Consider the following 10,657-nt stretch of genomic DNA (forward strand, 5'->3'; position numbering starts at 1 on the left):
GAGCGGCTCCAGTCCAGTTTTTCGGGCGCTCTCTGCCTCCTCCTGCCCTCCCCTGCCTGTCCTGCCCTCCCCTACGTCCCCCTGCACTCCCCTACGTCCTCCTGCCTGCCCCTGCCTCCTCTTGCCCTCCCCTGCCTCCTCCTGCCTGTCCTACCCTTCCCTACCTCCTTCTGCCCTCCCCTACCTCCTGCTGCCTGCCCCTGCCCGTCCTGCCTCCTTCTGCCTCCCCCTGCCCTCCCCTTCCTCCCCCTTCCCTCCCCTGCCTGTCCTGCCCTGCCCTCCCCTTCCCTCCCTTGCCCTGCCTCCCCCTACCTCCTCCTGCCCTCCCCGCCGGGCCCCATCCCCATCCCCGGTCCCGGCCCCGGTCCGGGCAGGTGAGGCCGCCCCCTCCGCCGGGCCCCGCCAGGTACCGGCTGTATTTGTACCGGCTGCCCGGGGCTTGCGGGTGCGTGGGAACCCGCGGGGCGGGTGCGGGTGTGCGGGTGTGCAGGGCCGGGGGGAGGTTTCTTGCACACACACACACACACACACACACGCACACGCCCGAAGGAACAGCCCCGCTCCGGCCCCCCCCTTCCCCATCCCACACCCCCCCCCTCCCGCCCCATCCCGGCTCACACCATGTTCCAGCCGTCCGCGAAGCGCTGCTTCACCATCGAGTCCCTGGTGGGCAAGGACACCCCGCTCGGCCCCGGGGACCCCCCGCGCCCCGCCGCCCTCTCCTACCCCGGCCCCGCCGCTGCCGACGCCGCCGCTTTCACCCCCGGCTTCCCGGGTGCCGCCGCCGCCGCCGGCCGGGCCCTGTACGGTAGCGCCGAGCTCGTCTTCCCCGAGGCCGTGGGGCACCCGGCGCTGCCCGTCGGGCCCCACCAGCTCGGGGGCTCGGCGCTGCCGCCGCCTCACTCCTTCTTCGGGCCGCAGCACCGCGACCCGCTCAACTTCTACCCCTGGGTGCTGCGGAACCGCTTCTTCGGGCACCGCTTCCAAGGTGAGCGGCGGGCACCGCAGCGGGGCCCGTTAACGGGGGGCGAGGGAGAACCGGGGGCAGAACCTGTTGCTGCGGCGGCCGTGCGGGGCTGCGGGCGTTTGCACACCGGTGCCGGTGCCTTTGCACTCCCGGTGCTCGATGCCTTTGCTTGCCGGTGCCGGTGCTTTTGCACTCCCGATGCCGGTGCCCGAAGCGAGGTCCTGGCCAGGCCCCGCGGGGTTCCCGGGGACGGGACCTGCGCCGCCGGCTCCCGCGCGGCCCCGCGGCTGGCGGAGCCGGGAGTTGGGGCTTCTCCCGCTCGGGAACGGAGGGACGGATCGCGGCGGCTCCGGGATTCTCGGCGGGATTTCGTTTGATTTTAACGCGTTGCTCGCGGCTCCTTCTTATTCTTTCCTTCTTTCTTCTTCTTTCTTTCTTCCGACTCCCTCCATTGCCTTTCTCTTTCTTCTCTTTCTCTCCTTTTCTGCCTCTCCGTTTCTTATATTCTTTTCTTTTTCCCTTCCTCAGTCTGTATTTTGTTCCATTTTCCTTTCCTTTCCTTTCCTTTCCTTTCCTTTCCTTTCCTTTCCTTTCCTTTCCTTTCCTTTCCTTTCCTTTCCTTTCCTTTCCTTTCCTTTCCTTTCCTTTCCTTTCCTTTCCTTTCCTTTCCTTCTTTCCTCCTGTCCCCGCTGTCCCTGCCGCGATGCCCGGGGGTCCCGGTTGTCCCGGAGGAGCCCAGATCAGGGTTATCTGCTCGGCACCAACCCCTCGCGTCGCTCCGAGCTCCGGTGGCTCCGCCGGGGATCACGGCCGCTGCCGGCAGAGCCCGTGGGCACCAGCCCGACACGATCCCGATCCCGGCCCGGCTCCCGGCGCTGCCTCCCCGGTGCTGAGCTCGGCCCCTCCGCCGAGCCCCGCTGCCGGCCTCTCGGGGGTTTCCCTTGCCTTCGTTTAGTTCTCTTTCCTTTCGTTCATTTCTCTCTTCCTTTTCGGTTTTTTTAATCTATTTTATTTCGTTCATTTCTCCTTCTTCTTCCATCTATTTCCTTATTTTATTTATTTTTCTCTTTCCCTTCGTTTATGACTTCTTTCTTTTCTTTATATTTCTCTTTCTCTCTTTCCTTCCCTCTTTATCTCTTCGTTTCTTTCTCTCTTTTTTCTTTCCATCTCTCTCTTTCTCTCTCTGCTTTTTTCTCTTCTTCGCTTCCTTTTCTTCCTTTCCCACGTTCCTTCTCTCCTTCTTCCCTTCTCCCTTTCACTCCTTGTTTTTATCCTTGTCTTTCTGCCTTATTTTTCTTTCTTCTTTTTCTTTTTCTTTCGTTCTCACTTCTCCCTGATTCTTTTTTCCCCCTGCCACTTTCGCAGCCCATCTTTCTCCTCTTTATTTATCTTCTTTTTCTATCTGCTTTTTCTCAGCCCCTCTCTCTTTCCTTCCCTCTCCTTTCCCCTTCTCCTCCCGTTGTCCCATGTCCATCCCCACCATGGGACCCAGAGCAGCATGGCCAAGGCACCGCCGTGCTCAGTGGGACCAAGCTGCACTCCTGGAGACCAGGGTACCCCTGGTACCCCCGTGTCTGCCCTTCCTGTATCCGCCGGTCCCATGAAGGGGGCTCTGGGTGTGCTGGGGGTTCCAGTGCAGGACCCTGATTGCTCTCACTGTCCACAGGGAGCGAGGTGTCCCAGGAGAGCCTGCTCCTCCACGGCCCCTTCGCCCGGAAGCCCAAGCGCATCCGAACCGCCTTCTCGCCGTCGCAGCTCCTGCGGCTGGAACGGGCCTTCGAGAAGAATCACTACGTGGTGGGTGCCGAACGCAAGCAGCTGGCCAGCAGCCTCAGCCTCTCCGAGACCCAGGTACCCCCAAACCCAGGTACCCTCAGACCCAGGTACCCCCAGACCCAGTAACCCCAGACTCAGCCACCCCCAGACCCAGGATACCCCAGACCCAGGTACCCCAAAACCTATTTACGTCCTGACTCAGGGATCCCCAAAACCCGGTGACCTCAGATACCTCCAGAGCCATGGACCTCAGGTAGCCATCAACCCACAGCCATCAGCCCCACTGTCCATCCATTCATCCATCCATCCGTCCAGCTTCCAGCGGGAGCAGCTCAGGGTTAGGCAGTGGATACAGCACTAAACGTGCTCAGGGCTCTGGCTGCACTCTACAGAATTCCACCTGTTTTTACCTAGGAAACAGTGGCTGATCCGTGCTGATTTGGGTGATTTTATCTTTGTGATGCAGAGTTCCTTCGGTTGTTGCCGTCGTTCCCGGCAAGGGCTTGAGGTTGGGAATGCCGGGCTTGTGTCACGCCGCTCTCCGGAGCGGTTTTCCAGGGCTATTTCTTGCTTGCTTGGGGTGTTTTCCTTGAGAGGAAGATCTGGTTTTCAAACTCGAGTTTAAAAAGGAGCCGCACAGGGATCCCCTTCCCTGGGGAGCTGCAAAAATGCGTCTTGGTTCTGAGCTTAAACACTGCGGAAGTCAGGAAGGGTGAAGGAAATAATATTTCCTTTATCTCTGCTTTTACAAAAGCCATTCCACAGGGATTTAGATTGGAAGAGACCCGGGAAAATTGTAGGGATAAAAGGAAATAGAGATCATACTGTGCTGGGGGAAAACGGGGGAGACGGGGCTGAGCATCTCTGTGTGTGTCCAAGCACTGTGTCCTGGTGAGCGGCTATTCCCAAATGTTCCAGGTGAAAGTCCAGTTTCCCGTAATGTTTAGTACCTGAGTCTATGGAGAAAGTTTTCTCTAAATTCCTATTAGGAAGGTGGGCCTATTCCCGAATTAATTTCATTTTTATCCTTTACTGTAATTGGAAAACCAAGCCGGAGCTGTGGGTGTTCCCGGTACCCGCCTGGCTCATCCTCACCGGGCTCTGCCAAGCAAAACCTCCCAAGTTCCCGGGAGGAAAATGTCACTGTGGGAATGCACAGAGGTGGATGCAGGGAGAGTGGCCTGAGCCCACAGAATCCTCCCAAAGCTGTTTGTATCCTCATAGAAATAGGCAGTAAAATCAGAGCATCCCGACCCCCGGCCCCGCGGCTCGCAGGGTGCATCCATAGGGACCCTTCAGCGCCGGTCCTTTCCCTTCTGTCACCTCTCCGGGCTGAAAACGCTGTTAAAAGCGGGGACAAAAAGAGCGCAAACAACAAAACCCAGAGGTCAAAGAACAAACAGAGACTTGTCTGGGCGGAAAGGGCAGCGGCGGGATGCCCGGAGGGGAGCTCAGCTCGGCGCTGCCCCGAGCCGCTGAGCGATGATGCAGTTTATTAGGGAAAAAGCGGAGGCATCCGTCCCTAAATCCACATGGAGCTCTTGGAATGGGAAGAGGCATTATAGATATAGATGGGATGGATGTTTTTCTGTGCTGCAGGGGTTTCTGTAGGATGCTGTTTCCATCGCAGGCGCCGGGCGCAGGGCAGGGAGCGAGTGGGGTCGTTCGTCCTTCCTTTCCCCATGGCTCCAGGCAGAAAACGAGCTGGGAAAGGGCTGGGATTGGCAGCAGTGGTTTGCAGGGGGGTCTGTGGGCTGGCAGGGACGAGATTTACCCCTTTGGCTTTAGGAAAATAGTAATTTTTATTAATCTTTTAATTATTTGGAGGGATATAACCCCATTGTGCAAATGGATGGGGTACAGGATGGGCATCAAAGCACAGGAGAGTGGGAGAGGCAGCCTGGTTGGTGGCTGTCCCAAAAGCAAGCTTATTATTATTATTATTATTATTATTACTATTATTACCATTATTACCATCATTATTGCCATTATTATTGCCATTATTATTATTATTATTATTATTATTATTATTATTATACTTTGAGCTACCTGGTCTAGTGAAAGATTCCCAGGATCTTAAGGTCCTTTCCATCCCAAACCATTCCATAATTCTATGATTCTATTCTATGCTTATTAATTATTGTTATTACTGTAAATCCAGTGAGGAATCCTACACACACACAAACCTCCCATCAAAATCCAAGCCCCTGACTCCATGACACACATCGCCTGTATGACTGATGACACAGGCATGCTTTCACCCTATACAGATGCTCAGCCCCACATCCCAACCCACGGGTGGGTGCCTTGGGTTGTTTTTCAGTGGATTTAGCCGTTTCCATAAGGAGCTGCCAGTGATGGCTCGGCCTGGTCCTATTTCCCAACTGCTTTTCCCACTGGAAAAGGGAGCTTCGCCCACACCAGGTCCCCCAGCCGGGAAGCAACACCTGGAGCAGCCCAGGGGGAAGGTGAAAAGGGTACAGGTACCTGCCCAGCATCAGGAAATGCCTTGGGATATAGGGTGGGGAAGGGTGGAGGTGTTTAACCCCTTCCCATCCTTCTTCCTACCAAGGAGCTGCATTAGTCTGGGCTGAGACAGGCCCATGGAATGACAGAAATAAAGGGATTGGGGGGGGGGGGGAAGCAGCGGCAGCTTATGGTCCCGAAGCAAACACAGAAAGTGGGATGAGGCTGGAGCATGTGTAGGGCAGGAATGGGGGGTGACCTGTGCAAGAGCAGCCATCCGAGGAGATGTGTGTGACAGGATGGCAATGTGGGACATGGAATGTGTGAGCTGGTGCAAAGAGGTTCAGGGATGCACTAGGGCTGCTGCGATGGGAGCGGGATGCGTGTGCGGGGTAGGTGGGGAACAGGGAGGATGTGCGGGTACCAGGCTGGACATCACGAGTGGTTGCACCATTGTGCCCATCGCTGGTGGCATCAGGTCACTTCACCTCCCCATGGGAGCACGCTGGGCTGGGAAATGACTTCCCTGAGTTAATTTTGCATGACACAGCCCCCATCTCCCAGCAGAACCTCTCCATCCCCAGCAGCACACGATACAAACCCACTCCGGGTCTGAAATCCTGCCTTCCCAAAGCTAAGGCCTCTCCTTGGATCCTGCCAGCGGGAGATTTGGGGTTATTATGGAGACATCGTGGACCCCAATATTCCCTCCCAGCGCTGTGTGTGCAGAGATGGAGGCACAGCAGCCCTGGCTGGAGCAGTAATAATTAACCAAGTGAATACCTGGGAATCACAGAGGAGAAAGATGCACATCCCAGATACAGCCAGAGAACACCCGCATGGCCAAGCCCGGGGCTGGCAGTGGTCCCCCACTAAGGACCATCCAAAACCAAGCTCTTTAAAGTTGTGGGGTGCTTTTAGAACAGTCCCAGCTGGGGCTGCAGGTGTTGGTGAGGGTTCAGTGTTGATGCTTGAGCAGCTGCACTGCCCTTGGAGGTGATGGCACATCCGGGTGACAGCACAGCACAAGCGGTGTCACCGTGTCTGGATGCAAGTGATGGTGAGGCTGGTGTCTTCCGGTCACCATCCAGACTCATACCCATGCTCTAAGCCTTTGGCAGGGTTCAGGCCATCATCTGGGTTATGGGCACATGAAGCCACCTTGGTTTTGTTGTCCCCAGCTTGGGGATGGCAATGTCACCTTTTAGCCAGAGCTGATTCTCTGGGTGCTGTAGGTGTCCCTGAAGCACAGCGTCATTTCCTGGTGGACTCAAGGGTGGATTCAGGGGTGGAAGCACAGCTCATGTGCAGCAAAGCCATGGTGGGAGCCGTGTATAGAGGCAGGACTGGGATGCAGGAGCCATCCGGGGACTGCTCCCATCCTGCAGCAGGAGCATGCAGTGACCCTGGAGGCAGGACCCCGGGAGCATCCCACTGCCTGGATGCACAAACACCCGGCATGACAATGGTTAATGCAGAAAGGGTTTGGGAAGGGATAAACCCCCAGGAATGGGGGTTTCAACCAATTACTCTTGGAGTCGGGATGAGGCATCGTAGGGGGCAGCTTATCCTCCAGTTGCCCACTGTGAGGTTCTCACACTTCCCTCATTGTGGCTTCTGGCCTGTTGGAGAGCGGGATATGGCATCGGAGGGGTCAGGGATCCCATCCAGCCTGGAAACATCCCCATTCTTGCAGCTGGGAATCACAGGAGAGCTTCATCCCGCGGGATACAGCCGTACCGGGCTGGGTTCTCCAAGCTGAACCGCTTCCTTCCCACCCCTGCTTGCCACAGAGCCTCACTCAAGCATCTTAATTGCTTTATGCCTTAGTTTCCCGTTCTGTAATTTAGGGATAAGGCAACTTCCCTGCTCCCAGAGGGCTCCGAGCTTTAATTAAAGTTTACAAAGTGCTTTGCAGTTGCTGAATGAAAGGCACCAGCTCAGCATTGTTCCAGAAATGCCCCAAAGCAAGGAAAGCAAATGGTTGGAGTCCGGGTTATAACATACACCGGGGCCATAAAGCCGCTGTTTCCATAGACTGGGCATGCCTGGAAGTGCAGGGCTCCTCTGCGTGTGCCGGTGGGATGCGGTTTGAGGTGGGAATACCGGCCTCAGCCTCGCTGCCAACAGCTCCAGAGCAGGAAGAAAGCTTTGCCTGAAGGTGATGCTGGAGAAGGGGGAAAGCGGTGATGTTCCCGTGGGATGAGGGGCTGCAGCGCTGCTGGAGGGGCTGCGGGCACCACATCCCCTGCCAGTGGCCAAATGCTGCAGCCTGGGCTGGCAGCTGTGGCCGAGCAGCGGCACCTAGTGTCCTGCATCCCATCCCGTGTCCTGCATCCCATCCCGTGTCCTGCATCCCATCTGTGTCCTGCATCCCATCCCGTGTCCTGCATCCCATCCTGTGTCCTGCATCCCATCCCGTGTCCTGCATCCCATCCTGTGTCCTGCATCCCATCTGTGTCCTACATCCCATCCCGTGTCCTGCATCCCATCCCGTGCCCTGCATCCCATCCCGTGCCCTGCATCCCATCCCGTGCCCTGCATCCCATCCCGTGTTCTGCATCCCATCCCGTGTCCTGCATCCCATCTGTGTCCTACATCCCATCCCGTGCCCTGCATCCCATCCCGTGCCCTGCATCCCATCCCGTGCCCTGCATCCCATCTGTGTCCTGCATCCCACCCCGTGTTCTGCATCCCACCCCGTGTCCTGCATCCCACCCCGTGTCCTGCATCCCACCCCGTGTCCTGCATCCCACCCCGTGTCCTGCATCCCACCCTGTGTCCTGCATCCCACCCCGTGTCCTGCATCCCACCCCGTGCCCTGCATCCCATCCCGTGCCCTGCATCCCACCCTGTGTCCTGCATCCCACCCTGTGTCCTGCATTCCATGTCCTGCATCCCATTCCATGTCCTGCAACCCGTGTCCTGCATCCCATCTGTGTCCTGCATTCCATGTCCTGCATCCCATTCCGTGTCCTGCATCCCACCCCGTGTCCTGCATCCCATGTTCTACATCCCATGTCCTGCATCCCATCCCATGTCCTGCATCCTGTGTCCTGCATCCCGTGTCCTGCATCCCTCCCATGTCTTGTATCTAGTGTCCTGCATCCCATCCCGTGTCCTGCATCCCATTCCATGTCCTGCATCCAGTGACCTGCATCCCGTGTCCTGCATCCCATCCTGTGTTCTGCATCCCATTCCGTGTCTTGCATCCCATTCCGTGTCCTGCATCCCATTCCGTGTCCTGCTTCCCATTCGATATCCTGCATCCCATTCCATGTCCTGCATCCCATGCCTTGCATCCAGTGTCCTGCATCCTGTGCCCTGCATCCAGTGTCCTGCATCCAGTGTCCCGCATCCAGTGTCCCGCATCCCATCCCATGTTCTGCAGCCCATCCTGTGTCCTGCATCCCATGTCCTGCATCCCATATCCTACATCCCGTTTGTGTCCTGCACCTCATGCCCTGCATCCTGCATCCTGTATCCCATGTCCTGCATCCCTTGTCCTGCATCCCGTGTCCTGCATCCTGTGTCTTGCACTCTGTGTCCTGCATCTTGTGTCCTATATCCCATGTCCTGCACCTTGTGTCCTGCATCCCGTGTCCTGCATCCAGTATCCCACATCCAGTGTCCTGCACCTCATGTCCTGCAGGACCAGGGAGCTAGGTAGCATCCTGCACCACTACTGCAGCATCCTGCCTGTGGCAACCTGCATTGTCTGCAGCATCCTGCATCCCTGGCTATAGTATCCTGCATCACTGCATATAGCATCCCTCATTCCTGGCTGCAGCAAGTAGGGCTGCTGCCTGCAGCATCCTGCATCCCATCTGCGGCATCCCTGCCTGCACCATACTGCATACCTTGCTGTAGTGTCCTGCACCACTGCATGTAGCATCACTTATTCCTGGCTGCAGCATCCCACACTGCTACCCCTGGTATCCCACATCCCTCACTGCAGCATCCTACATCCCATCTGCAGCATCCTGCATCCCTGGCTGTAGTATCCCACATCCCCAGGCGCAGCATCCCTCAATCCTGGCTACAGCATCCCGCACTGCTACTTCTGGCATCCCGCTGCAGCATCCCACAGCCTGGCCGGATCATCCTGCATCCCTGGCTACAGCCATCCTGCAGCCTGGCCACAGCATCCCGCATCCCTGGCTGCAGCATCCTGCATTTCCAACCACATGGGTGCCCACAGCATCTCACACCACCCACCCTGTGGGTGCTTTCAGCATCCCAAACTCGTCACCATGTCCTTGCTGATATGTCCAGCCCCCACTGCAGGCCATAGTCCCACCAGAGATCCCATTGGAGTGGGATGCTGGGGCCTTGGGCAGGGAAGGAGGGTGTTGTCTCCAAGGATGGAGACCCCAGGAACAGCGTCCGGCCACCATCATGGTGGAAAAGGTTTCCTGAAACCTAAATGTAGTAAATGAATTGCCTTTCATTGTAATTCCTTATCCATAATTAGATCCTTGGTTAATGAAGCCACCCTGCCCTGGGGCACAGGTCCTGGCTTGTGGCATGGGGGTGGCTTTGTGTGTCCCATGGGCTCATTGGAGCTGTAGGAACCCAACACCAGTGACCAAGAGCAATGGGGATGGGTTTAGCAGCTCCCACCATGCTGTGCTGATCGGGGCACAGCCCAGACACCAGGGTGATGGGCACAGGGTTGTGGCGCTCTAAGAAGGGCCCTGTTTATCTGCTGACCCCATGGCTGAGGTGCGATTGAGTGACCTTCATTTGGGTTTCTCCAAGGCTGGGATGCGGCAGCATCCTGCATCCTGCAACCCAACATGTTCGTCCCCCCCATCCCACCCTGCCATGGGCAGAGGGGAAACTGAGGCAAGGCAGGGTTGCCAGGGAGTGCTCCTGGAGGGACAGGGCCTTCATTGTGCTGGTCCTCAAGGAGATGAGGGCTTGCTGCCTGATCACCAGGCCCCCCACAAGCGCCCATCTCTCCTTGTCCCCCAGGTGAAAGTGTGGTTCCAGAACAGGCGGACGAAATACAAACGGCAGAAGCTGGAGGAGGAAGGACCCGACTCGGACCAGAAGAAGAAAGGTTCCCACCACATCAACCGATGGCGCCTCGCCACCAAGCAGTCGAGCGGAGAAGACATCGACGTCACCTCCAACGACTAAGGCAGGGACAGGCTCCTGGTGCAGCCACCATGGAGAGGAACCCGGGGGAGGACGCGGGCACACGGGTGGCATCACCAAACGGACTCTAGGGAAGCCACCGCCGCCGCCACCCGATGCCTTTCCTTGGGGACCCCCGGCCCGGCCGGGGACCCGCACCCCGTCCACCCCCCCCACCCCGCTGCCCGGGGCATCCCTTGGAGGTGCTTTTCGGGAAGCTCCCGCCGCCGAGCCGAGGAGGAAGAGGAGGCTGCAGGGACCGTGGCCCTGGGACGCGACCGCGCATCCTCCTCCGTGCTGGAAGGC

The 10,657-nt window shown here is 57.7% G+C and overlaps 1 protein-coding gene across 1 annotated transcript; it reads left to right on the forward strand.

Moving 5' to 3' along the window:
- Positions 1 to 621: 621 nt before the first annotated feature.
- EMX1 (empty spiracles homeobox 1) lies at positions 622 to 10,354 on the forward strand (the record flags this gene model as incomplete). Its single annotated transcript, XM_080621031.1, has 3 exons — positions 622 to 988; positions 2,634 to 2,818; positions 10,187 to 10,354. The coding sequence occupies 3 exons, from the start codon at positions 622 to 624 to the stop codon at positions 10,352 to 10,354; spliced, it is 720 nt and encodes a 239-aa protein (XP_080477157.1).
- Between the last annotated feature and the right edge of the window lie 303 nt (positions 10,355 to 10,657).

Source organism: Psittacula echo, assembly GCF_963264785.1.
Source record: "Psittacula echo genome assembly, chromosome: 1".
Classification (NCBI taxonomy): domain Eukaryota; kingdom Metazoa; phylum Chordata; class Aves; order Psittaciformes; family Psittacidae; genus Psittacula; species Psittacula echo.